The following is a 26,104-nucleotide window of genomic DNA, read 5'->3' on the forward strand; positions in this document are numbered from 1 at the left end:
AGCAGAAAGAAAGAAAAAAAGGAGAAAAAATATTGTCGATTCAATCTTTGCTGCGTCGCTGCATATCAATTAAAACTTTTCAAGAGCATTTCCAGTTCTATCGTAACTCACCGTCTATCGTTGCACACACACACACACACATCCTGGTTTTTAGGTTGCGTGGCTCAACAAGTGTGTGTGAGGACTTTTCGTATAGCCCCGTTTCGTCATTTTTTGTATTGGGAAGGAGGTGATCGCATGTTTTTCTTTTTTACTCTCGTAAGGCAGGAAACGAGGAAAGAGAGAGTTTATGGTGCGGGAAAACGTGCTCTTTTGTCCCCATTGCCGACGTTTATCTATAACATTCTTTTTTCACTCTATTGATCGTTAATTTCGCTCCGTCTTATTGTTGATTGGAAGTTTGGTAAGATTCGAGAGAAAAGAGAGTTCTCTATTGCTTACAAAAGTTGGCCAAGGTTACACTACTTTCATGCATAAGGTGATTTTTTATATCAACCAATCTCTTGTGAACAACAGTCATTTATTTGTAAAATGTTTTTCCTTGTCTGATGTAGGTCTCTAGTTGTTTTTTAAGGTGTTGAGTTTCGATGCAGATTTTCTGCCATCACACCTGTCAGTATGGGGTGGATGAACCACTTGGATCGTCTAATTGTGAGTATTTAATTTTCAGGCATACCTGATATTGTTGGTTGTTCATCATATTTCTTTTTGTGTCTACAGAGGGGAAAGCAAGCTCCTTTGGTTAGAAACCGAACAATAAATGTTGGCAGCAAGTCTCACTCACCTTTAGAAAATGCACTGAGTGGAACAAGTAGGGGTGAAGTATTTGTGGATAACAGGGTTGTGTCAGCAAAGTACACAGTATGGAACTTCATCCCCAAAAATCTTTTTGAGCAATTTAGGCGTATTGCCAACTTTTACTTTCTCTGCATTGCAATAATTCAAGTAGGTCAATTCAAAGTTTTATTATCTATCATGTTGGTACTAATCTTCCAACTATATAACATTGATTTTAGATGTCCATTGACAGTCCAGTAAACCCTGCAACGAGTTCACTGCCATTGGTTTTTGTGATAACAGTGACTGCAATCAAGCAAGGGTACGAAGATTGGCTAAGGCACAGGAATGATAGAGAAGTGAATCTGAGATTGGTAGATGTTGTTCAACAAGGATCAATACAGGTATAATTGCAACTTGGGAAGGGCATATACTTCAATACAACTTTTTATATTTATTATGTGTCATGGATTACTACTTTTTACAGCAAGTACAATCACAAAACATTCACGTCGGAGATATCGTGCGAGTGAAACGTGACGAAAGTTTTCCCTGTGATCTGGTGCTCATTTCAACCTCAAATAATGAGGGTAAATGTTATATTACCACTGCTAATTTGGACGGTGAAACGAATTTAAAGGTGAATTGAAAAGACTGCGATTGGGTCCAAACAAGATTTATTATTTTTCTATTCTAAATCAATTTCAGACACATTACTGTCCTAAGGAAACAAGACAGCTGAAGACTACTGAACAGCTATCTGCCTTTTCGGCGTGCATCGAATGTCAAAATCCCACTCCCGATCTTTACAAGTTTATGGGAACTTTGAAAATCTTTGGTGATGCTGATATCGAGAACCCACAACTGTTGACGAAGGTATCGCTTGGCTTGGAAAACACGCTCCTTCGTGGCGCCAGACTCAAAGACACTGAATTCATTTATGGTGACCTATTTGTTTTCTTTCCCAAATAAATCCAAGTGGATAACTAATTCTACTCAAATCATTTTTCAGGATGCGCTGTTTACACTGGACAAGACACGAAAATGGCACAGAATTCCAAATTGACCAGCAATAAATTTTCAACGGTTGAAAAGTAATCAATCACTTAAAAAAGTATATTTCAATTATTCTAATAATGGTACTAACCGTTTTTCGTTTAAATTTTTTAGGACAATGAATATGTTCCTCTTGTTTTTTCTCTCGATTCTCGTGGTAGAGATTTCTGTCTGTACTGCCCTGAAGTACAAGATGTGGTTCTCGCCTACTATAGGTAAAAATTAATTTAAAGTGATTGTGCTTCTTCGCTTCTTTTTTTGATTATAAATATTCATGACAATGATTGACGTTTGTATTGTTCGTTAGCTGATGCGTGGTATTTGAACGCCAATCATTCAGCTCCAGTGAGGGATGTGTTGCAGGACGTCTTCTCCTTTCTCGTCGTCTTCAACTACATTATTCCCATTTCTCTCTATGTCACCTTGGGTAAGCAATATTTTTAATTCGCAAGTATGACTATTTTGTAACTTAATTAATGCGCGATTACAGAAATGCAAAAATTTATTGGAAGTCTGTTCTTCGCTTGGGACGAAGAATTGCGTTGTCCCATTACCGGTGAGATTCCAATTTGTAATTCGTCAGATTTGAATGAAGAGTTAGGACAAGTGAGTTTTATTTCTTATTTTCATTTTAAAACGTCCATTTAACTAAATTGTACTTATAAAATGTTAGGTTCAATACCTTTTTACCGATAAGACCGGTACTTTAACCGAAAACAACATGGAATTCCGCCAATGCTCCATTGCTGGACTAAAGCACATGGAAAAAGAAGGCGATCTCTTTGCCGCTCTTGATAACAGCGCAAGACATTTCAATCCTGTTCATCACTTTACTGTAATTATTTCACCTTTTTATCTTATTGGAGGTGTTGAATTTGCTTTAAAAAAATTATTCCTAATGACAGGCTTATCTTGAAGAATTTTTCGTTGGTTTGGCGCTATGCCATACAGTGCAGGTAAGCATCCCCACCAGTAGTAAACGGGAAGAAGTGGTTAGTTCTCATCCGGGATACGTCAACAACACCTTTCATCCCGATCACTTTGACTATACTTATCAAGCGTCTAGTCCAGATGAAAAAGCTCTCGTCGAAGCTTGTCGGAGGTAATCAAATAAATTTTACGGCATTTTTATGAACCGATTTTTATTTATTTCATTTATTTTGTAGGTTGGGAATTGTCTTTCATGGGGAGGAAGATGGTTTGATTCGCCTTACTGTATTTGGCCAAGATCGGTATTATCGCCGGCTTCAGGTGCTCGAGTTTGACTCGAATCGCAAGCGAATGTCAACCATTGTTCTGTTCCCAGATGATAGTATCTGGCTTATTTGCAAAGGTGCTGAAAGCACGATAATTCCCAATTGTATTGGTGGTCCAATCAGCCAAACTCTTGAACATATCAACGATTATGCACTTGTAAGTATTCCCATTTATAATTTTCAGCCAACGATATTTTTAAAAGAAATTATTTATTTAGCTGGGATTGCGGACCTTGGCGATATCAGCCAGGCAACTTACTTCTGAGCAATATGGGGACATGATGGAAAAATTAAACGAAGCTAGACAGATGATGGTTGACCGAGAATTATACGTTAGCCAGATCTTTGATGTTATCGAGAGTGACATGACTCTTCTAGGTGCTACCGGAGTTGAAGATCAACTTCAGGACGGTGTAGCAGAAACGCTCGAGGCTCTCAGGGCCGCCGGGATCAAGGTACAGCGCTAACAGACATTAATCTAAAGACAGTATCTGAACTCCCACTTTTTTACAGGTTTGGGTCTTGACTGGCGACAAGCTGGAAACGGCCATTAATATCGCCTACTCGTGTGGGCATTTTAAACGGGGAATGCAGTTATTGACACTTACTGCACAGACCTCACCCGCAGAATGCCAAGAGACATTGTGGAGATTAAGGTACGTACTCGCATTTCATTGAACGTTTTTTCTTTGGATCTTGTAACATTTTGTTCTGTTTAATATTAGACGACGTATTTGGGATGAACCAATTCAAAATTTTGGCTTCGTCGTCGATGGTGAATCTCTTGCTCATTCTCTCAGAGAGCATAGACAACTTTTATCTGAAGTTTGCAGTCATTGTAATACGGTTGTTTGCTGTCGAATGTCTCCCATCCAAAAAGCAGAAGTATGTCATCCACAAAAGTGATCAAAATTCGGTCTTAAACGATTTGAATTCTGTGCAGGTGGTGAAAGTTGTGAAAGGGTTCTCCTCCAAACCTATTACAGCTGCTATTGGTGATGGAGCCAATGACGTCTCAATGATCCAAGAGGCCCATGTAGGAATTGGTATGAAGCACATTTAGACCTTTAACTTTTAACACTAACCCCCACCCCATTTTCTTCTAACTCTTTCTCTGCTTTCTATTGAAGTCTTTGGGGCCAGGTCAGTTTTCGTTTTTAATCAGTTGCCGTGCATTAATTAATTTTCAAATGATTTTTTTCAGGTATTATGGGTAAAGAAGGGCGACAGGCTGTTCGGTGCTCAGATTTCGCTTTTGCGAGATTCCGTTTTCTGCGGCGAGTGCTACTTGTTCATGGCCACTGGTATTACTGGCGGGTCTCTACTCTTGTTCAGTACTTTTTCTACAAGAACATTACCTTCATTACTCCGGCGGTCTTTTTCGCCATCTTCAGCGCTTATTCCACGCAGGTTTGCTATTTGCCATCATTTTTTGCCTGGATGACCTAATAACAATTACTTTTGTTTTAGCCGATTTATGATACGTTTTTCCTGACGTTTTACAATATCTTTTTTACATCGTGGCCTATTTTGATTTTTGGTCTCCTCGAGCAAAACTTTACCTCTCGTCAGTTGCTCGAAAATCTCCATCTCTACAGGGACATTGCCAACAACGCTCGTATGAGTTGGTTTCAGTTTTTCAAGTGGACACTTTTAGGTACTTGAAGAGTCAAATTTATGGTGTGATTCATCATTCAATCTCATCTATTTACCTCATTCAAGGTCTCTGGCATTCCGTGGTCATCTTTTTCGGCTGTATACTTCTTTGGGAATCGGATACGCCTTTCGATTCGCGCGGTCTCACTATGGACTTTTGGAGTTTTGGAACGCTAATCTATACTGGTGTCATTGTCGTTGTGAGCTTGAAGGTATGATTGAGAACACCGTAGAAAAATTAATGGCGATTAAATGTTAACAATTTAATTTATTGTAGTTGATGCTTCAATCTCGTCATTGGACTGCCCCCTTTGTGATCTCGATCCTGCTCTCCGTTTTCGGATTTATGGGTCTCGCCTTTTTATACTGTGGGATCTCAGTGTAAGTTGACTTGACGTTCCTTAATCGAGCGATTGTATTCGGTAGTAGTGGTTACTTAAAATTCATTTTGATATTTACAGCGACGCGCTGAATAATGGGCCGTTAAAATGGGTTTACATGAATTTGCTCTCTACTGGACCTGTGTGGCTGTTCATCGTTTTTGGAGTAGTGGTTGCTCTCTTGCCTGATACTCTCATCGGTGTGTGGGAAGCTTATTCCGCTGGCGAAGGCGTCCTTGTCAATCAGGTAAAACCGATTATCTATTTTCCTACTTTTGTTTGTTGGTCTACGAGGAATTCATTATTGCGCCGACCGTTTTTGGAGAGATGCATTCGTTTAACCCTAACTTTGCCAATCAACTAGCGGTGTACCCCCGGTCAAGCACTTAGGCAACAGCTTGACCGAACCATCTCGCTGCTCTCTCAGTCGCGAAGCGGCAAATTACAAGTGACGCTGGATCAAACTGCGGCCGACCAAAGTATGCACCAATCGGCGTCGTACGAACTGCGTATTCAAAGGACTAGCGCTAGGAGAACGCCAGCAGGATTGAACGGGTTATTACTAGTCGTCATCTATATCGCGCTTTGGGGGCTATGGAACGCGGAAATTTTTTAACACTCGCTCTAACTTTTGCCGCTTTTATTTAATCGCTTTGACGAATCACGCTTCAAATCACGTTCACTCTTCTTTGTTGAAAACATCAAATGAAAACAACTTTCCCCCTTTCTTTTCTCGAATTTTTATAGAGGTATCGTCAGCGCAGAGTCGACCACAACCTATCGACACTAACGTCCGTCACAGTGGTTTCGTGGGCTACTTCGTGGAGTCCAACTGGCGGCACTGCACCCGCCCCTACAGATGATCGTCTTTCCCGGTCTTGTGTCAATTCTCCTCCGTTATTCACGACCATTGACATTCAATCGCCGTTTGCCAAGTCACAGGAGAAGGTCACCTTTCGAATGCAATAAGTAAATATCCCAACGACATATTTTCGGTGAGAATGTTCTTTCCTGAACGAAAAAAAAGCGAAAAACAAACAAACGCATAAAAAGTCACTTTTCACTGATTAGTCCGGTGATTGATTGAACGATTGGATAAAACAAATTAAACATAAGTTAAAATGTTCATCGATCCCGTGTTTACTGCTAGTCGTCCCGTCGGTAAACCAACTTGTTCTATTTCGTTCCAAAAAATGTTCTGTTAGGTATGAAATTGTGTGTGTCATGTGCCTCTGTTGGTTGTGCCTTGAATAACTGCCGCTCGTCATTCCGCGTGTGCTTCCTATCTGAAAAATAGTATAAAATTGTGTTTTTTTTTCTCATTTTACGTGCTATACATATAATCTATACAGTTTTTGGCCGGGGCGAAATGCAGAATCTTTTTACAACGATCAATACATTCTACTTTGATTTTTTTTTTTTTTCGCCGTCGCATGTGACCAATTACATTTTGTGTTTTAGTCTATTAAGTCGAATGGTATGCAGGTAACCCTGCACGCTGACAGATAAGATAAGAATGGATGATGAACGAACTCTTCAATGATAACCGAACGAAACCTCGTTACGAAAGGCTCGGATCACACAGTTGTGCCTTTTTTCATCGCTAGTGTTCCGACGACTTCCCTTCAATTTTCACGCTCCAGACTTGTCGAACCTGATGGAAAACTTCCGCCGTTGGGTGAGTAATTCCCGCCACCTTGTCTTGCTTGCATCCACTAACTTTGGGTTCTGAAATGTCAAGTCAAACGTGTTTTTAATATTAATTTTTTTTTCAAGCATTATTTATGCATAATTTCAAAATAGTGTGCTACATAATGATCTAAATCAACTTCGTGCACCCTATTTGTATGGAAACCTAATCGGATATTTATCCGACCGCAACCCACATCCATTCTAATCTATAATTCATTATCGGCAGTTGTTTGTGTTAACTTCTAGAACTTTTCTTTAGAGAAAATAAAATCAGTGCTGGTGAATTATTTACACATGTAAAAGGAATTTAAATGTATGTTAACAGAGACGAAGTACAAGGAGGAACGCGGCTCCTAATAGGTTTATCTTCGTTGGTAATGCCGTTCCTCAAAATGCCAACCCGCCGGCCGAATATGACCGTCAAAATTTTACCGATAATGAAATTGTTTCCTCCAAGTACACGGCGTTAAACTTCCTGCCAAAGAATTTGTTTGAACAGTTCCGCCGTATCGCTAATTTCTACTTCCTCTGCATAGCCATCATTCAGGTTTAACCAAAACAAACAACTTAGATCTATTGTCCGACCAATAATAATTCAATTTCAATAGATTGTCAGCGACAGCCCTACAAGCCCGATAACGAGCATTCTCCCCTTGATTTTCGTCGTTATTGTAACAGCTGTTAAACAGGGCTATGAAGATTTTCTGCGGCATCTCAATGATCGGCAGGTCAACGAGCAATTGATTGATGTTGTGCGCAATGGAGAGTTACAGGTAGAGTCTAAAAATCTTTTAATCTTTAAAAGAAGGGAAAAGAAGAATTGTTAAAATAATCATTTTTTTTTAGAAAGTCAAATCGAAAAATATTGTCGTTGGAGATGTACTCAGGATCGAAGATGATGACAGTTTTCCTTGCGATTTAGTGTTGTTGTCGTCCTCTTACGCAGAGGGAAAATGTTATTTGACTACGGCTAATCTGGATGGCGAGACGAATTACAAAGTAGGCGTCAAATTCCGTGAATACTTAAGTAATCTTTATTGTTATCGCTTGAAATTTGTTATCAGATGAAAAGTTGTCCAAAATTGACTCGGGATTTCAACGATGCTCAAAAGTTAGATCGACTCAGGGCACATATCGAATGCCAACAACCCAATGTTAATCTTTATCAATTTGTTGGTACATTGACCGTGTATGCCAACCGAATCGTTCCTGAAGACTCATCCGAACTCCTACGACACCAAAATACTGATATTGACGCTGGTGGAGTGACGTCTTTAGGTTTAGACAATCTCCTCTTACGTGGAGCACGACTGAAAGATACGGAATATGTCTATGGTATTCATTTGATTGTTTTTTTAACTGCCGGAAGGAAAGATAAATTATCCGCTATCATTAGGATGTGCTGTTTATACTGGACAGGATACCAAGCTCGGTCTCAATTCTTTGCTAACAAACAACAAATTCTCCACGGTCGAAAAGTGAGTCGGTTTCGCCAGTTAATAATTTATTTCTTGCCGTCTTATGAATCCGATTATTTCTGAAATATTCAGGAGCATGAACTACTTTCTTTTGGCTTTTTTGGTCCTTTTGATATTGGAAATTGCACTTTGTACCATGCAAAAATATCTTTATCAACCACAACTTAGTAAGCTATGACGAGTTAGTAATGCAATACCCGGTTGTTTTATTATTTATCAGCTCAACACATTATTGAATCCATGTATTACTTTGGTTTCAGCTGATGCGTTTTATCTCGGAGCACTACCGCCAACGACTTTTGGTAGAGTCATGCAGGATGTAGCATCATTTCTAATCATTTTCAACTACGTCATTCCTATCTCACTTTACGTAACGCTTGGTATGAGGCATTAACTTCCTATAACTTTGTTGTCACCACTTCCATATTTCATATTAAATTTTGTCTTATTTCTCATCGCACTGGATTTCAACAGAAATGCAAAAGTTTTTGGGCACTATTTTCTTTGTGTGGGATGACGATTTGTACTGCCCTGTTGCGGATGAAAGGGCCCTATGTAACACATCTGATCTTAACGAAGAATTGGGACAGGTGTGTTAATTTTTCAATATGATCCGCAACACGAATAGTCATTTAAAGTTTATTCCTGTATTAGGTTGAATATCTGCTGACCGATAAAACCGGAACATTGACTGAGAATTGTATGGAATTTCGTCAGTGCTCTATTTTTGGTTTCAAATACGTGGAAGACGATAGCGTTTTAATGCGAGCGACTGATAACAGTGCTATACACCTGGAACGGGTGGAAGAATTCGAGGTAAAAATCACTTTCCTCTATCACCACAACTTTACATTTAACGCTTTTGATTGTTTAGTCCGAAATTGAAGACTTTTTTATCACTTTGGCTTTATGTCATACTGTCACGATCACTGGCAAGAACAAGAACAAAAATAAATTGAAAGTAAGCAGGGCCAGTGCCGTCGTCGAGCCTGACGGTTTTGAAAATGCGGCCTTTCAATTCCATAGAGGGGATTATGACTATCAAGCGTCCAGCCCAGATGAGAAAGCTCTAGCTGAAGCGTGTCAGAGGTACGAGCAAGTTCATTGTATCTACCGTACTAAAACTAACGTTTAATCTTTGAACTGGTATTTAGATTGGATGTCGTATATTGCGGGGAGACTAACGACATATGTAAAATTATGTATCAAGGAGAAGAGCGTCTATATCGTCGTTTACATATTCTCGAGTTCGATTCAGACAGGAAACGCATGTCCGTGATTGTCCAGTTTCCGGACGAATCCATTTGGCTTTTGTGCAAAGGCGCCGAAAGTACAGTTCTACCTCGTTGCGTATTCGGACCTATCCCTGAAACTGAAAGTCACATCAAGGATTACGCGATGGTACCATCAAATGTTATTAAATGATGCGTGTGACTGATTTATGACAAATTGTGTTTTCATCTAGATGGGATTGCGAACCTTGGCGATAGCGGTTCGTCCAATTACTCCTGAATATTACGAAGAAATCACCGTTCAACTTGATAAAGCCCGTCAAGCACTATCTAATCGAGAAGAAGAAGTATCTAAAGTTTGCGATATTATTGAATCCGAGATGACTTTACTGGGAGCGACTGGTGTAGAGGATCAACTCCAAGACGGTGTCCCTGAAACACTTGAATCGCTCAGAGCCGCAGGAATTAAAGTTTGTTTTTAGTTGTTTTAATAATTATCAATCGCGTTTCTTTACGCATATAAATTCGAATCGCAGGTGTGGGTATTAACAGGCGATAAATTGGAAACTGCCGTCAATATCGCCCACTCATGTGGACATTTCAAACGTGGCATGGAACTACTCATTTTGAGTGATCCAGATAAAACAGAAGAAACTTTAGATGAACTCGAGTATGTATTGAAATTGACATTTATCTTGAAAAGTGAAAAAATTAACAGAATTTCTTTTATTAGAAAGCGGGTAAATGAAAGAAATGATTGCCATTTTGGCATGGTGGTCGATGGTCAAAGTTTAGCTGTTGCATTAAAACATCATCGAGGCATGTTTGGCGACATTGCAAAGCGTTGCGAAGCTGTCGTATGCTGCCGCATGTCACCAATTCAAAAAGCCGAGGTTAACGTAAAACTGAAAATATTTAATTTACCGAAATAATCTAGAATGTTAATTATAGGTAGTCAAGTTGGTTAAAGGATTCCCTGGAAAACCTATTACTGCAGCCATCGGTGACGGTGCGAATGATGTCTCCATGATTCAGGAAGCTCATATTGGTTTAGGTGAGCATTTTATTTTTTTTTCTTTCTAAGAAAATTAATTTAACCGAAATATCTTCTTGGGATATAAAAAGGTTTGATGGGAAAGGAAGGTCGCCAGGCGGTACGTTGTGCAGATTTTGCCTTTGCTCGGTTTCGATTTCTTCGAAAAGTTTTACTCGTTCACGGTCATTGGTATTATTGGCGCGTTTCAACCCTCGTCCAGTATTTCTTTTACAAGAACATTGCCTTCATCACTCCAGTGGTTTTCTTCACTGTTCATAGTGCCTACTCTACTCAAGTAAAAATATTTATTCGCCGTTTTTTCGTAAGAGGAAAATATATTAATGCTATAATTTTGCTTGATTTTAGCCTGTTTATGATGCGTTCTTTTTGACGTTTTACAACATCCTTTTTACCTCTTTGCCAATTCTCATCTACGGCTTGTTCGAGCAGAATTTCACGGCACCACAACTCCTTGAACATCTTCACCTTTATAAGGACATTGCCAAAAACGCTCGAATGAGTTGGGGCCAATTTTTCAAGTGGAATTTATTGGGTAACAATATTTAGATAGAATAATCTTTTGTTTGTGTTGGCCGGTTGAAGATAAGAATTTTTTATTTCAAGGACTGTGGCACGCTGTTGTTCTTTATTTCGGGTGTTACTTGCTCTGGCAATATGATCCAGCGTTTTTCGGGACCGGCATAACATTAGACTATTGGAGTTTTGGGACATTGATATATCACGCTGTCATTTTTGTTGTCAGTATAAAGGTACTCAATTTCACAATTTTTAATGGGGTCATTCTATCAAATTTGTTCCTTTCAGTTGATTATCGAATCTCGTTACTGGACAGCCTTATTCGTTTTTTCGATCCTGATATCGATTTTGGGATTTATAGGTCTTACTTTCCTGTATTCTGGAATCGTTATGTAAGTAGAGTAAATGTTACTATTTTCCTAAAATGAAGTAAATCTATCTGAACATTTTGAAATCACAGCGAATCGTTGGAAAACGAACATATGCTTTTCGTTTACGTGACTTTGCTCTCTTCTGGACCTTCATGGCTCTTTACCTTATTTGCTGTTGGGACTGCACTTCTTCCGGATATTCTTGTAGCAATTTGGGAAACTTATTCCGTTGGTGGTGGTGTTCTGGTTAACAAGGTACGCTTTCGTTCAAACGTTTATCAAAATTTCAACATTATAATAAATGTTTTTAACGTAAAATTTAGAAACACACCCCTGAACAGATTTTACGGAAGAAATTGGACCGCACATTTTCTCTGTTGTCTCAAACACGTGTCGGTAAGTTGGGAATATCAAAATGGCGTAAATCCTCGTCAACCAAAAGGCCCGCCCAACAAACATCATACGAACCTCGCCGTGACAGCAATGTCCAAGTGCATTTTGAACCTCGGCCTAACAGCAATGTCCAAGTACACGAGGAACTTTGGCGGAACAGTGAAACCCAAGTACCACGGCCTGACAGCAGCAATGTCCAAGTGCATTTTGAACCCCGTAACAGCAATGTCCTAGTGCCTGAAGAACCTAGGCGTAACAGCAAAGTCCAGGTGCATATTAATCCTCAGCGTGACAGCAATGTCCAGGAGCCTGGGGAAACTCGGCGTAACAGCAATGTCCAGATGAACGAGGAACCTCGGCGTGACAGCAAAGTCCAGGTGCATTTTGAGCCTCAGCGTGACAGCAAGGTCCAGGTGGATAAAGAACCTCGTCGTGACAGCAATGTCCAAGTGCATTTTGATCCTCGGCTTGACAGTAATGTCCGGGTGCCAGAGGAACCTCGGCGTAACAGCAATGTCCAGGAGCCTGAGAAACCTCAGCGTAACAGCAATATTCAAGTTAACGAGGCATCTCGGCGTGACAGCAGCATCCAGATGAATGAGGGACCTCGACGTGACAGCGATGTCCAAGTGCATGTAGAACCTCTGCGCCGTGATAGTAATTCATCGGAGTCGCAAAGTGAAGGGTGAGTCTTTTTCTCGTTTTGTTTTATTAACTTCCACTAATAACATATTTCTTTTATTGAAATAGGCCACTGGAAGTCTAATTAAGCTAATCAAGCATTTTAAAATTTTACATCACATCCTATCACCACCGTCTCCCTAGTCATATTGTCTTCCATCATCATCATAACCTACTGATCTCTTCAAGTCATTATGTAAAACCAGTTCGTAAAATTTCGCTTGACATGGACGAGAAATGTACTGAATTCATTTGATTATATTACCCTACATAGTTAAGTTCTTATTAGAAATAAAATAAAATTGATGGTTGTAATATATTTTTTGTTAGTTAACAATGGAAAATAAAAGGTGGTGAATTTTTTGTTAACAACTCTTTTAGTTTGCCTAGAAACCTATAGACAAATGCTGCTACAGAATCATATATAGTCACAGGAATCGCCTTCCAAAGCTATTATTTACTTAACATTTCTTTGTGGTAATTTATGCAACGAGTATAAAATTCGCTGTAAAGCGGTGCTGGTGATGATCAGTATCAACATATATCTAAAGTATAGTGTAACACAAAGTAATTTAAAATTACAGCCGTTTACTCGATTGCCTGTAATAAGACTGTAGAAATACAGCGCGATATCAGCGCGAAGCTTTTCAAATCTCGGTACCAAAAGACAAAACTCCGGGGATCTGGTTTCGACTCTTGCCGCTAGTCTCACTATTAAGACATCGTCGATTATCAGCTGACTCAGAGTTCAAACAAACTTCAAAGCTTTATGATGTCAAACAAAACTCCCTTCACGTGTGGCAGGCTGCTATTATTCGTATAGAATAAATCACTGGAAAAGATAACAGGTAATGGTTTAAAGATAGTCAATTCTTTTTCGTATGGGATCAGCATATAGAAATTTCTCGTACAATTAATACAAAAAGCACTGCCAATTTGCAATTAAGCGAAATAATGACATATTATCAACAACAGTGTCCTAGACTGTGATGTGCGTGAGCTTAACTTTTGGTCATTTAACCAAAAACAAAATTTATGGTTGTAGCCCATCTAATATCTAAGTACTTACGGTATATACCTTGATTTGTTAGTTTGATTGCCAAATTTTAGTTGACCCAAGTATTAATGTTGTAACAACATTGCATTTACATTTCCATCAACATTTCTTCTATACTTAATCCATTTATAGTATATTACATGTGAATGTTTACCTACTGGCAGTATTGTGAAGATAAGGTAAAGGATGTTGCTGATTAAAACCATAGCAACAACTGTCCTGAAACCATTAGTCCGTTAGGTACAGTACCCTTCTCAATGATAAAAATTTAGTGGATGGGTAGCTTTTGGAGTAAATGGTGTGTTTTCGTTTTTTATATGATAGTTAATTAGTGCTCATCTAAATATCTAATGGAACGTTTTCGCCGTCTTTGGGTAATTAATTATAATTAAAAACGCGATTATACCTAAAACTACCAAATAACTTCCAATTTACATCCGGGGCAATATAATGCTAGAACACAAATATCTATCTTCACCACGTGCATGTAGCAATATTTGACTATCTAAGATGTAAAAGGTGACGACATACTAAGTTGTAAATAATTTTCTTTGATCAATCTTAGACTTCATTCGTCATTTTTTAAAGTGAAATTAAACACGGGTCCAACTTGTTGTTATTATAATTTTTTTTTGTTACTGGCGGTTCATCACTCACACAATTAAGTGCCAGAAAATTCAAAATTATCAACGTGAGTGTAAAGTTACTGACAATAAGATAAAAAGAAAGTCAGATTGTATATACATACAGCATCTGGATCAATCATTTGACATAAATTGATGCTGCGAATTATTTTTCTTCCGAATGCTCGACGAATTGTAATCACTACCGGTTGGAAACCAAATATTTTAAATTGCAACTAATCTCATGTTTGATCAAATTTATTTCCAGAAAAAAAACAAATATGAATTTCCTAACAGATTCATCTTTATTGGAAATACTACTCCTGAGGGAGTTCAACCTCCGGCCAATTACGATCACCAAAAGTATCCGGATAATGAAGTCATCTCCTCAAAGTACACTGTGCTCAACTTTTTACCAAAAAATCTGTTTGAACAGTTTCGGCGAATAGCAAACACGTATTTTCTTCTCATTGGCATCATCATGGTAACTTAATTATTTAATTTAAAAAATTCGATTATTAATTGGCGTTCATGTAATTCAGCTCGTGATCAACAGTCCTGTCAGTCCGTGGACAACTTGGCTCCCGCTACTATTCGTCGTTATCATCACGGGTGCAAAACAAGGCTATGAAGATTTTTTGCGACATGTTAGAGATCGTGAAGTGAATTTGCAACTTATCGATATCGTTCGCAATGGAGAAATTCAAGTACTTAGACCGATTACTATTTAACATTTTTTAAAATTTGAGGATAACCGCGATTTATTTTTGTAGAAGGCAAAAGCAAAAGATATTCGCTTAGGTGATATCGTGAGGATTAAAGAAGAAGAGAGTTTCCCGTGCGATTTAGTGTTACTGTCTTCATCCGACGAAGAAGGCAAATGTTACCTGACTACAGCCAATCTAGACGGTGAAACCAATTACAAGGTGTGCAAATATATTCATGTTCTTTAGAATTACTTAACATTCATCTTTGCTGTCCTTATTTAGACCAAAATTAGCGCCAAAACAACACGAGATTTCGATCAACCAGAAAAACTGGAGAGATTGAGAGGTCACATTGAATGTCAACAACCAACTGTAAACTTGTATCAGTTTATTGGAACGTTGACGGTATACGAACGTGACGGTCTGGGCGCAATTAGTTCAACTAAAGCTTCCTTAGGACTAGACAACCTACTACTTCGCGGAGCGAAACTCAAAGACACAGATTTTATTTATGGTAGATCTTTCCATTCCGATTTCTATGTGGTATAATTTAATACGTCCGTTTAAATGCACATAATAGGATGCGCTGTGTATACTGGTCAACAAACTAAGCTTGGCCTTAACTCCCTAATAACTAGGAATAAGTTTTCTACGGTAGAGAGGTAATAAGTGACTAAATTAAAATTGTTGTAATCTATAAATTGCCAATCTTTTAGGAGTATGAATCGCTATCTTGTAGTGTTCATGGGTCTTCTCGCACTGGAAATAGCCTTGTGTACCATGCAAAAATATTTATTTCTCTCAAATTTAGGTAACATTTTAAATTTAGAAATAGATCTGTGTTCAAATAAAATTTAGATGTTAGTAGCAAGCAGTAATTTAGCTTTTTATCGATTTGATTCAGATGAGGCCTATTATCTTGGAGAGAAAGAGGAAGTTTCATTAGTTGGCGTGTTGGCAGACTTGTCAGCCTTTCTTGTTATTTTTAGCTATATCGTTCCTATTTCCCTATACACCACGTTAGGTAAACCACATATACTTTCTACCGTGTTCAGATAACCGATTCTTACTTTAACCTCTTTAACTATTTAGAGGTGCAAAAGTTTACGAGCAGTCAATTTTTTGGATGGGACCTTAAGCTATATTGCGAGTCTACAGATGAACCTGCCATCTGCAACACGTCTGACTTGAACGAAGAGCTGGGACAAGTATGACTATGGTAACCTTGTTTAAGTTACAAATTATTGATCTCTCTCACTCTTTATAGGTCCAATATCTTTTCACCGATAAAACTGGAACACTAACTGAAAATTGTATGCAATTCCGACAATGTTCCATCGTGGGTAAGAAGTATACCGAAGAAAATGGCATGCTGATGGTTGCTTTGGATGGAAGTACATTAAACTTGCAGCGCGTTGAACACTTGTCGGTAATATACAGTACTTACTCGATCCATTTTTAAAGTACGCATATAATATTTATTAGTTAGTCTATTGAATCTTAGCCTGCTGAGGAGCAATTTCTAATTACACTAGCTCTGTGTCACACTGCAACCGTTACCAGTCCCTTTAGAAGAAAGGATTCGTCATTGAACTCTAAATATGGCAACGAAAACCCAGTCTTTACTACTCATGGGAACGATTTCGAGTATCAAGCTTCCAGTCCAGACGAGAAAGCGCTCCTTGAAGCTTGCCAAAAGTACTTAATTATTAGTATACAAAAACAAAAATTCAGGAAACTTACCAATCCTCTAAATGAATAGGTTTGGAGTTATCTATCATGGAGAAACTGGTGGCATTTGCACCATTTCCGTCAATGGTGAAAAGAGAACCTATCGCCGCTTGCACATTTTAGAATTCGATTCGAATCGAAAACGAATGTCGGTTATAGTTAAGTTTCCCGACGACTCTATTTGGCTACTGTGTAAGGGCGCCGAAAGTACAGTCCTACCGAAGTGCGTCGCAGGATGGAAAGATGAAACAGAGCAACACATTAAAGACTACGCAATGGTGAAATAATTCAATGGTTTCCCTAAATCTACGGTATGAGAATTTGTTTGCATTTTAGCTTGGACTGCGTACACTGACGATAGCATCGAGTCGTCTAAATCAAGAAAAATACGAAGAAATTGACAATCTACTTGAAGGTGCTCGTCAAACAATGGAGGACAGAGAAAAGGAATTAGCAAGTTGTTTTGATGCAGTTGAAGTTGATTTAACATTGTTGGGAGCAACGGGGGTGGAGGATCAACTTCAAGAAGAAGTGCAAGAGACGCTCGAATCTCTTAAAATTGCTGGAATTAAAGTAACTATATTTATTACAATTTTCCTTCATGATTTAATTACCAATATTTTTTCAAGGTATGGGTGTTAACTGGTGATAAATTAGAAACTGCCGTTAATATCGCATATTCTTGTGGTCAATTCAAACGAGGGATGCACATTTTTGAATTGAGTTCGTCTGAGGAAGTCGAAGAGAAGTTGACCCAGTACAGGTAAAATTACTTGGTGATGTAAAACTACTTTAGATTTGCGTTTAACTGAGAAATCGTCCGAACAGAAAAACGATACGAGATGAGTGCGACCGTCATTATGGAATGGTGATAGATGGCCATTGCCTGTCTACGGCGTTAACTCAACACCGAACACTTTTAGCAGAAGTGACGAAACACTGTGAAGCTGTCGTCTGTTGCAGAATGTCGCCCATTCAAAAAGCTGAGGTATAATCTTGTTGTACACGGTAAACTTAAAGAAAAGACATTGATAACCGTCATTTTTAGGTGGTAAAACTAGTCAAAGAATTTCCCGAGAAACCCACAACTGCTGCGATTGGGGACGGAGCAAACGATGTATCTATGATTCAAGAAGCTCATATTGGCTTAGGTATATTTTAGTCAACTAATTAATCCAGAGTAAGAACATGTTTACTAATTTTTTCCCATTTTCCAAAGGTATAATGGGCAAAGAAGGTAGGCAAGCTGTACGGTGCGCGGACTTTGCCTTTGCGCGTTTCCACTATTTGCGCAGGGTGTTATTCATCCACGGTCAATGGTATTACTGGCGTATCTCTTCTTTAGCAATGTATTTCTTTTACAAAAACCTCGTATTTAACACGCCAGTCGTCTTCTTTTCCATCTTCAATGCCTATTCTACTCAGGTGTGTTTTTAAATGGTTGTATAAACATAGTTCTTCTTGGTTCCTTAATTCTTTTATCATTTTCAATTCAAGCCTGTATATGATAGTTTTCTACTGACCATGTACAACATTACGTTCACTGGCTTGCCGGTGTTTCTTTTCACTGTACTGGACCAAAATTTCACAGAAACACAGCTGCTTAACAATCTTCACTTGTACGGTTCCACAGCAGGGGACGCTCGCATGAGTTGGAAACAGTTCTTTAAATGGAATATTCTTGGTAATTTTGTGGTATTTTAGTAATTATCTCGTTTTTTCTTCTAACTTTTGATTTACTGTTTTAGCTCTTTGGCACGCTATCGTGATCTATTTCGGAACGCATTTGCTATACTACTACGAATGCGACGTTGTCTATAACGGTCAGCCATTGGACTTTGTCACTTTTGGAACGATAATGTGTCAAGTTGTTGCCTGGGTGACTAATTTAAAGGTAATATATTTCAGATTTCAATATATTTCAGATGAAATTCCTCAATGACTTATTTCTTGTTGGGAAAAAGCTTCTTTTGGAGTCACGTTATTGGACTCTTTTATTCACGGCCTCAGTCGCCGTCTCAATTTTGCTGGGTTTTTCCGCTGTTGTACTTATCTACTGCGCATACGACTTGTAAGCTAAATTGTTGCTATGAAAACTGAAATTACTTTTAAAACTATTTATGTCCTATTTTCAGTAATTTCGTAGATAGCAACGCAATGTTATGGATTTATATGGTATCTTCTTCTTCTCCCGCTGCTTGGCTATTGCACTTCATGCTGGTGGTTTTGTGCCTTTTACCGGATCTTCTTGTGCTCATGGCTGAGACACATGCAATCCACAACGACATAGTTTATACTAAAGTAATTGGTCTATATTTATGCACATTAACGAATCATAAAATTAATCATGTTTAATTCTGTCTGATGTATATAGTCATCGATGCAACGAGCTAACAGTAAACTAAATCGGATCGTATCCTATATGACTCAGCGATCAAAGAAGTCGGTAGATTTAACAATATAGACTTCTTTGATTAACGAAGCCATTGACCAACCACAATTTAACGTCAAGAACTTTGTTCCCCTAAACCTACTCCATGTCAAATATTTCGACTTCAAATTTAATTATGAATAATATATATATTGTGTACAATTAATTTTAACATACAAAAAGACAATGACTTCTTTTATACATTTGCTCAAAATATATTTCTCGTTTATATTTGGTCTTGGTCCCGGATGAAATCGATAATCACGGGGCCGCAGAATAGAAGGGAGGGAGCCTAGATATACCCTTGTCATTTCTTACCTAAAATCCCGCATATAAAATGGCTGTGGCAAATCAGAATTCTAATTTTCGTTTAAAAGAACGTCGGTTTGAGACTGGACGGTTTCCATATTTTTTATGAACTAAAATAATAATTTAAAAATAAAACTCGAAATCGTCTCAAAAATATCAGATAGGCTTAGTGCTGATCAATACTTCAAATAATAAAAAAACCGAAATCTTAATTTTGGCCAATTTTCAGATATTTTATACTGATATAAGAAATCGACCCCATTTGACAAGGTTCACGAATAATTAGTTCTTTAGTGGGTTGGATGAATACTAAACTACTCATACATAATTTAGAAACCGGAAGTAGGCAAAATAGCAAATTATCAAAATTCTAACAAGTGGGCTTTTTTGTTAGAACACTTACGGTAAATTAGCACAAAACTACTGTTGATAAATGTCTTTAGAAATGTGCAAAGTAAAACAAGTAACTGAAATGGTGATTCAGAAAATGACTTCCCTTCTAGAAGGCAATGCTTTTTATATAGACAACAAAAACAAAAAAAGATTAAAAAAAAAACTCAATACTCATGAAAGATTCTCCTCGTCCAAATCATCATCTCGTAGTCCCGAAGAAACCGCCATGGCACATCTCAAACAATATCAAGATCAAAACACCGTGCTATGTTGAGAGCACGGGTAGTAATCGGTGGATGCCAAACCCGTGGTCGTGGGGACCCGGGCCGTGGTCGAATGAGGCTGGCCGAGTGGCCGCGTAGCTGGAGCAGGCCCATGCCTCGGAGCGGCGAAAGAACGACACGCCAGTGAAAAGTATTGTTGACTGAGTCGTCGCTGCTGATTTCTCGTCATTTTCCACCAACGGATCTAGTCCATGAAATAGTGTTGCAGGATTAACCTAATAGGAGAATGGACATTACTTTAAAACTCAAATCATTTTGAAAGAAGATTATAGTAACACCAAGAAATACCTAAAATCAAGAGAGAACATGTTCTAAGGAACTCAAAAGAGGGAAATACAAGGTAGCAGCCAACGGGTTAACAAACAAAGAACTTAGCCAACCCTGTTGCCCTTAATTTCGTTTCCTAAAAAAACAAACAAAGAAAACAATAAAAACTGCTGTCAACATGAAGAATTCTCAAAATTCTTTGTAAACATAGCTTACAGATAATATGTGATAACTAATCAAACAGAATCTTGGCTGTTGCTGCTTATTTTCGCCACTGAAAATACCTACACACTGTTGTTAGATGCATCTTTCTTTTGCGCAGAAATCCCAGGCCTGGATGCGGAACGTCAGATGAGCGCTATTAAGCGGCAGCAAAGCCCGGCAGATTCGTAACGGGAACAATCAATTTCGATGGCGACGCAGCGTTGGAGATGAGCTTTTATGCCACATGACTGTTGCGAGTGTTGCGTGGCTTCAAAGTTCCGTGAACGAACTGGTCGGGATACAAGACATCCACTTAATATCGTGGACCGGGTGAAATTTCAAAGAGTAAGAGGGGTTGATAAATGTTTTGCAACATGCGAAATTGATACTACACTTGCCGAAGCCTGAACCTCGGAGTTCACTTTTTTCAGGTTAAATCTGTCGAATGAATTAATAGAAAATTGAGATTTCACACTTTTACAAATCTAATTTGATAAAATGGGGATTAATAATTTTTTTAATTTCTAATTCTGAAATGATGAAGCATTATTATATTCGATTTCATAATTTTACATGTACGATTGATAACCAAGTCACACAATTGGTAATTTTTAAAGAAATAAATAGTCGAGGGGCAACAGTACACTCCCAATTGTCTTTTCGCCGTTGTGCTCGAAATTGATTAGAAAATGGAGTTGATACTCAGTAAAATAGGGCAGCTAAAAATATGGTTCGTAAATTTTATGCGCTCAAAAATGAAAATCATAATCTTCTCAAACGTCGTTTGAATGACTCGTTTTGTTGAAACGGTAATGAAATTGAAGACCCAATTACTTGAAATAATAGATTATCTATTAGAAATAAGATTCCACCACGGGTTTGGAAGTATCCAACGATGACTATTAGTGACGGCTTACTTAATGAGGAAACGTTGATGCATGATTGTTTGTGGTTGAAATGTCAAAAAATGAAATGTTTTACGAGAGACGGAGTAAAAAATCCTATGCGCTCATCGCTCGGCCTATGGGTCGTACATTAATGTTTCACACGAGGAGTCGAAAAAAACGGATCATATCTAATCTGCCTTACAGCAAGATTAGCGTTGTCTTTCAATACACTAATGATGAGGTTCTTTAAGCGATCTTCCAAGTCATAACCAAGAAGAACTGAAGGAACTGGAAAAGTTTCCTGGCCAATCGGTTGATGGGGCGACTGCGACTCAGATTGGAAATTTCGTGATTGTGTGTTAACGCAAGGTACTGCTTGCTGTTGAATTGGAGAAGATAAACTTGTCTTCAACCTTGAACTGGTGGAAGCAGATGGCCGTAGTGCAGCGACGATCGCAGTTTGATTCGAAGTTGAGACTTCTGACGATACCTTGGTGATTTTGAAGCTTAGCCTCTTGCGCAAATGAATGGCCAATGAAATCTCTGTTAGAAAGGATTCTTGATTCACGGTTGAAATGTCTGTAGCATCCTTTAAAATACAAAAATTTTAGTAAGCAATTTAACTGAGAGATCCTTTTCCCGACTTACCGCATTAACTCGGCTTAATTTTATACTACGGTACATTACTTCCTGTTGCCGTCGGAGCCTTTTCTCTGTTTGCATCAAACATGAAATCTAATCAATAAAATGTAGTACAGATAGAACGGGGAGACATTTAAAATGGGATATTCTCATGTATACTTCTGCGTCTAATTCAGCAGCCTGCAAGCTCATTTCATTCTTTCGTTTGCGTTCGAATTCGATGTCATTCATTAAACTCCTTCGATAGTTTTCATCCTTAAGCATAGCCACTGCCGCCATCATTTGACTACGGATAGTGTCCAAATACTCCTAAACAATAATATAAAGTAGCAGTTTATTCGATGTTAGACAACTTTAACAAACATACCTGAAGGGATGGAGGGGTTTCGGTTGTGTCATTCACAGCGGTAGTTTGGGTAGTCCGATTCTTTATAGAATCATCAACCGATGAAATGTCACAGGAACGTTGTTGCTGTTTAAGCGAGGGTTTTTTACCCTTAGATGAATTTGTGCTTTGAGAGCTAACCAATTTCAACTCACGGATCGAATTTTTCTTCTTGATGCCTGGATCTTCTCTTTTTCCCACTCGCCCAACAGGTTTGCCAGCTGGATAACAATTAGATATTGCACCAATTTTAACAGGATTCCCTGTGTTGGTTGAGTTGGCGGTAAAAAAAAAAAAAATGATACAAAAAAAAGATAAGAAAAAAAAAGATTAAAGTTTTCTGACCATTTCCCTACGACAATTTGACTTTATACCTTTCTCTGCGTTAAGTGATCTTCGTGTCCTAATTCTTTCAGAAGATTTTACCCCACTTTCTATAACTGGTGGGCTTGCATCAACCAAATCTGACGGCTCTAAAATTCGGTCAGCGTTCTTATTGTTGTGGCCAGTTGATGCGATTGAAGTGTTTTCAGTTTCCTTTAAATAAAACAGGGGGTTAAAATTGATCAAACGATTTTCCGTGAATTTACGTTATAAATACCTTAAGCGGCTCGAGGTATACCTTCAACTGATATTACAGATGAGTTAGTTTATTATTGGTAATGTATGTATTTGCAAATTTTATACCTTAGTTCGATCAATGGTGTGGACGTAGTAAGAGACAGATTTCCCAGTCCAAGAAACTGATCCCTGAGGTGACAACTTTGAAACTTGCATGATTGTACCTATATCTAGGAAATGAAAGAAATTTATCAAAAGGGGGTTTGCATGGAAGTCGAAACTGTAAAGCTTACTACTTAAATTGCGTTCGCTTAGTCTTGAGTTTATAGGGCAGAATTCTTTAGACGAAATTATGCGGACGCCATCTCGTAGTTCAGCAAAACGTTCTGCAAAAAAAAAATCATTAGTATTAGCTATGTTAACTTTTAATATTGGCTAACCTTTAAGTTGGTGGTCGAGATTGGGACCGAAAGCCAAATTGTTGACAAAGATAACGCTTGCTGAATTTATCTTATCGCTGTGACGCTGGTCCAGAAAGTCGCCATTAATGAGTTGATATTCGCCAAATGGTTTCCCCCACCAACGCATCAATCGCTTAAAGTGCAAATCCATTTTCTGCATTATAAAAAGAAAAACTGCTATATACAGTATTTTTATATTATTAGTTGTGAAAATAAACGATTACCATCGCGAAGAGGTTGGGCCAATCAGATCTCTCTATACCCCAGACCATTTTACAACATGTAGAAGCGGCCACCTGTAGAACTATCTGACCTACTCCTGAACCGAGATCAAGGAAAGTATCTTCTTCCGTAATATTTAACTGGTCAATAATCTGGCATACTAATTCGTAAGAAGTTTCGCCGTACACCTGACAGAGAAATTTGGATATGAATTCTGAACTTTCAGTTAATAAAGTTTAAGATGACAAACCTCTGGTGAAAATGGCTCATACTGATTGAGTTTGCTGGGATTTGTTACGGCGTGAACGTAGACTTGTTGAAGAATATGACGTAGCAAATTTCGCGAAGTACGGCGTTGTGTTGTACTAAATCGTTCATCAGGACGTGTCGTATGTGCTGCCTGTATAATATTGTTAGACAGTTGAAGATAATCTGAAAATTTGTAAGAGCTTACACGTTGAAGAAAAGCGTCAATAGCGTTATTGTACTCATCTACCAAGCTCTTCATACTCTCATAGCTGGAAAAAAATAATGGGATACATAAAATATTTTTAAACTTAGCATAATAGCATAATAACACTTTAACTATACCTATTTGTATCATAACTGCTGAGGATATTGCTTTCCAAAACAATTTCAGGAAACTCCTGGCGAACCCATCTGATGTAACACAATTAATAATTAACCAAGATTTTATTGTATGTGTAGAACTGTAGACTACAGAGAAACTTAGTGAAAAATTAGAGGTAAAGTAGATTTTTAACAATATAATCAAAAACTCTTATTTCATCGTCTGTGCTAACACGAAAAGTTTTTTGGTAGAAAATAGGTGTACCTTATTGTTTCTACTAGTTCTACGGCACCACTGTTCTTGCTCTGTAAATGTAAGAAAATATTAAAAAATATGCCCAAGTAACTATAATGACAACAATTACTTACAGCTCCCCGTCCACAAGTCAATGGCCACTCATAAACATCAGGATCTGAACCAGCAGGGCTATGCAATTTCAACTCAAGTGCCTTGCTCATTCTTTTTCCAAGATCCTTCAATGTTGGTAAAATATTTATCCAATAGTTGAATCTCTATTGATTAAAATTGCACAGAAAACACAAAAACAAATTTAAGAGACCCCCACTCATAAAATAAAGATTGCAAACAATTGCAATCAAAACTTAATCGCCTTTCGTCAGACTCGTCAAACTCTGCTTTGTGCTTTCGTTATAGAGAGAAGAGCCGGGGTTGCCTAATCGCCTTTTGACGTTACCGATTACTTTGCCCGACTTTGGCAACGAACCAGCCGATGTCACACAGCGAAGTCCCTCCCCCCTGACGGGTGAATTTTGCCACCCTAGCCGATCCGGCGCGACCCCCCTTTGGCGAACTTTTCATTGGCTGGCAGCTTTCGACGTTCGTGTTCCTTGAGCATGATGACGGCGTAGGCCAGCGTGAAAGCTGCGTCGGCATTGAAGAATGGTGCGTCGTTGCATTTGAACTAGTGGTCAGGGAACTGTTCCATCAATGGAGAAATAAATGGGGCCTCTCCTGGGAGACGGAAGGCTTCCAGGTAATATCTCAGGGCTTCATCGATGCGGATGCTGTGAAAATCGAAAGAACGGTCGAAGGCTTCGAGCACGTTGATATTTTTCGGTTGCTGATGTACTCTCCAATCATCTTCTTCTCAAGTCGTGAAAATTCTCGGAGTAAAGCGGCTACATGCATCGGATCTAATGGATCCACCAAAAGGCCATTCTCCTGATGAATTCCTTTGGCGGACTTGCTGTTGAATTGCTCAGCACCCATTAACAGCTTCTTTTTATGGCGTACTGAAGAGACTTGCTCCTTCGAGGGCACGTCTGCAGCTGGCTTGACTAAACAGCTCTTTCTAGCTGCTGGCGGCATTGAAAAAGACGTGCTCCAACTGACCGTTACCTTTGCCATTCCCCTGTCATTGACAATTCCAATAATGAGGAGAACAACTATACATATAAATAACTAATAACCTTTTATTCTTACCTGGATGAGGCAATGAGCCTAGATCGAGTTCACGACAATAAGCAAAGCTTCCAACGATAGTAAGTGAATTGTATAGATCCCACCGCCCACCGACAACATTCTTCGATAGATGTTTGATGAGCTAGCTCTAATCCGATGTATGGCAATCAAAATCGTAATTCAAGCAGAGCTCCGTCACTAAGCCTGAATTTTAAAAAAGGGATATTTAGATTTCAAAACCTTAAATTTGTATTCACTTCAGATTTACCTGGAATGCGACAAAGTTGTGAAATGGCCTCAAAAGCGACTACCGACTAATCGCCGCTCGTAGGCTACCTTAGATGACTCAGTCATGAGCCACAATCTCCATCAGATTCAGGAGATAGATTTCTAGCTGAAATT

The 26,104-nt window shown here is 38.6% G+C and overlaps 4 protein-coding genes across 7 annotated transcripts; 3 read left to right on the forward strand and 1 right to left on the reverse strand.

Moving 5' to 3' along the window:
* The first annotated feature begins 8 nt into the window (after positions 1-8).
* On the forward strand, positions 9-6,540 carry LOC124202572 (phospholipid-transporting ATPase IF-like). 2 transcript variants are annotated; one of them, XM_046598923.1, is made up of 24 exons: positions 14-478; positions 555-651; positions 721-945; positions 1,017-1,181; positions 1,265-1,417; positions 1,486-1,720; positions 1,790-1,871; positions 1,948-2,048; positions 2,141-2,260; positions 2,324-2,439; positions 2,507-2,668; positions 2,739-2,935; positions 3,000-3,246; positions 3,308-3,544; positions 3,603-3,745; positions 3,815-3,974; positions 4,033-4,135; positions 4,294-4,499; positions 4,560-4,746; positions 4,812-4,957; positions 5,023-5,126; positions 5,207-5,372; positions 5,490-5,680; positions 5,873-6,540. In XM_046598923.1, exons 2-24 carry the CDS (start codon positions 619-621, stop codon positions 5,913-5,915), a joined length of 3,522 nt encoding a protein of 1,173 aa, XP_046454879.1. In that variant the 5' UTR covers positions 14-478; positions 555-618; the 3' UTR covers positions 5,916-6,540. The 2 variants fall into 2 exon arrangements, with proteins under 2 accessions (XP_046454880.1, XP_046454879.1); XM_046598924.1 differs by lacking the exon at positions 5,490-5,680 and having other exon boundaries at positions 9-478.
* Positions 6,541-6,643: 103 nt separating this feature from the next.
* Positions 6,644-12,914, forward strand: LOC124202571 (phospholipid-transporting ATPase IF-like). Its single transcript, XM_046598922.1, has 23 exons — positions 6,644-6,803; positions 7,143-7,364; positions 7,426-7,590; positions 7,664-7,816; positions 7,882-8,152; positions 8,214-8,295; positions 8,368-8,462; positions 8,556-8,675; positions 8,770-8,885; positions 8,950-9,111; positions 9,170-9,384; positions 9,450-9,696; positions 9,761-9,997; positions 10,064-10,197; positions 10,261-10,420; positions 10,479-10,581; positions 10,653-10,858; positions 10,930-11,116; positions 11,188-11,333; positions 11,389-11,492; positions 11,561-11,726; positions 11,795-12,549; positions 12,615-12,914. Exons 1-23 carry the CDS (start codon positions 6,783-6,785, stop codon positions 12,628-12,630), a joined length of 4,083 nt encoding a protein of 1,360 aa, XP_046454878.1. The 5' UTR covers positions 6,644-6,782; the 3' UTR covers positions 12,631-12,914.
* A 351-nt stretch (positions 12,915-13,265) lies between these two features.
* On the forward strand, positions 13,266-19,312 carry LOC124202351 (phospholipid-transporting ATPase IF-like). Of its 2 annotated transcripts, none has more exons than XM_046598692.1 (22): positions 13,266-13,393; positions 14,494-14,709; positions 14,768-14,932; positions 14,999-15,151; positions 15,215-15,446; positions 15,513-15,594; positions 15,649-15,743; positions 15,837-15,956; positions 16,025-16,140; positions 16,200-16,361; positions 16,437-16,630; positions 16,695-16,941; positions 17,000-17,236; positions 17,293-17,426; positions 17,492-17,651; positions 17,712-17,814; positions 17,883-18,088; positions 18,161-18,347; positions 18,412-18,557; positions 18,628-18,734; positions 18,799-18,964; positions 19,038-19,312. In XM_046598692.1, the coding sequence occupies exons 2-22, from the start codon at positions 14,707-14,709 to the stop codon at positions 19,125-19,127; spliced, it is 3,105 nt and encodes a 1,034-aa protein (XP_046454648.1). In that variant the 5' UTR covers positions 13,266-13,393; positions 14,494-14,706; the 3' UTR covers positions 19,128-19,312. The 2 variants fall into 2 exon arrangements, with proteins under 2 accessions (XP_046454648.1, XP_046454647.1); XM_046598691.1 differs by lacking the exon at positions 13,266-13,393 and adding an exon at positions 13,832-13,976.
* Positions 19,313-21,079: 1,767 nt separating this feature from the next.
* LOC124202355 (histone-lysine N-methyltransferase, H3 lysine-79 specific-like) lies at positions 21,080-24,983 on the reverse strand. Of its 2 annotated transcripts, none has more exons than XM_046598696.1 (15): positions 24,649-24,983; positions 24,545-24,585; positions 24,301-24,369; positions 24,164-24,227; positions 23,960-24,109; positions 23,712-23,897; positions 23,467-23,641; positions 23,320-23,412; positions 23,153-23,256; positions 23,067-23,093; positions 22,840-23,002; positions 22,448-22,728; positions 22,240-22,389; positions 22,087-22,173; positions 21,080-22,027 (listed from the first exon to the last, which is right to left on the reverse strand). In XM_046598696.1, the coding sequence occupies exons 1-15, from the start codon at positions 24,736-24,738 to the stop codon at positions 21,587-21,589; spliced, it is 2,121 nt and encodes a 706-aa protein (XP_046454652.1). In that variant the 5' UTR covers positions 24,739-24,983; the 3' UTR covers positions 21,080-21,586. The 2 variants fall into 2 exon arrangements, with proteins under 2 accessions (XP_046454652.1, XP_046454653.1); XM_046598697.1 differs by having other exon boundaries at positions 21,885-22,027; positions 22,087-22,151; positions 24,649-24,939.
* Positions 24,984-26,104: the final 1,121 nt, after the last annotated feature.

This window comes from Daphnia pulex, chromosome 9, assembly GCF_021134715.1.
Source record: "Daphnia pulex isolate KAP4 chromosome 9, ASM2113471v1".
Taxonomy (NCBI): Eukaryota; Metazoa; Arthropoda; class Branchiopoda; order Diplostraca; family Daphniidae; genus Daphnia; species Daphnia pulex.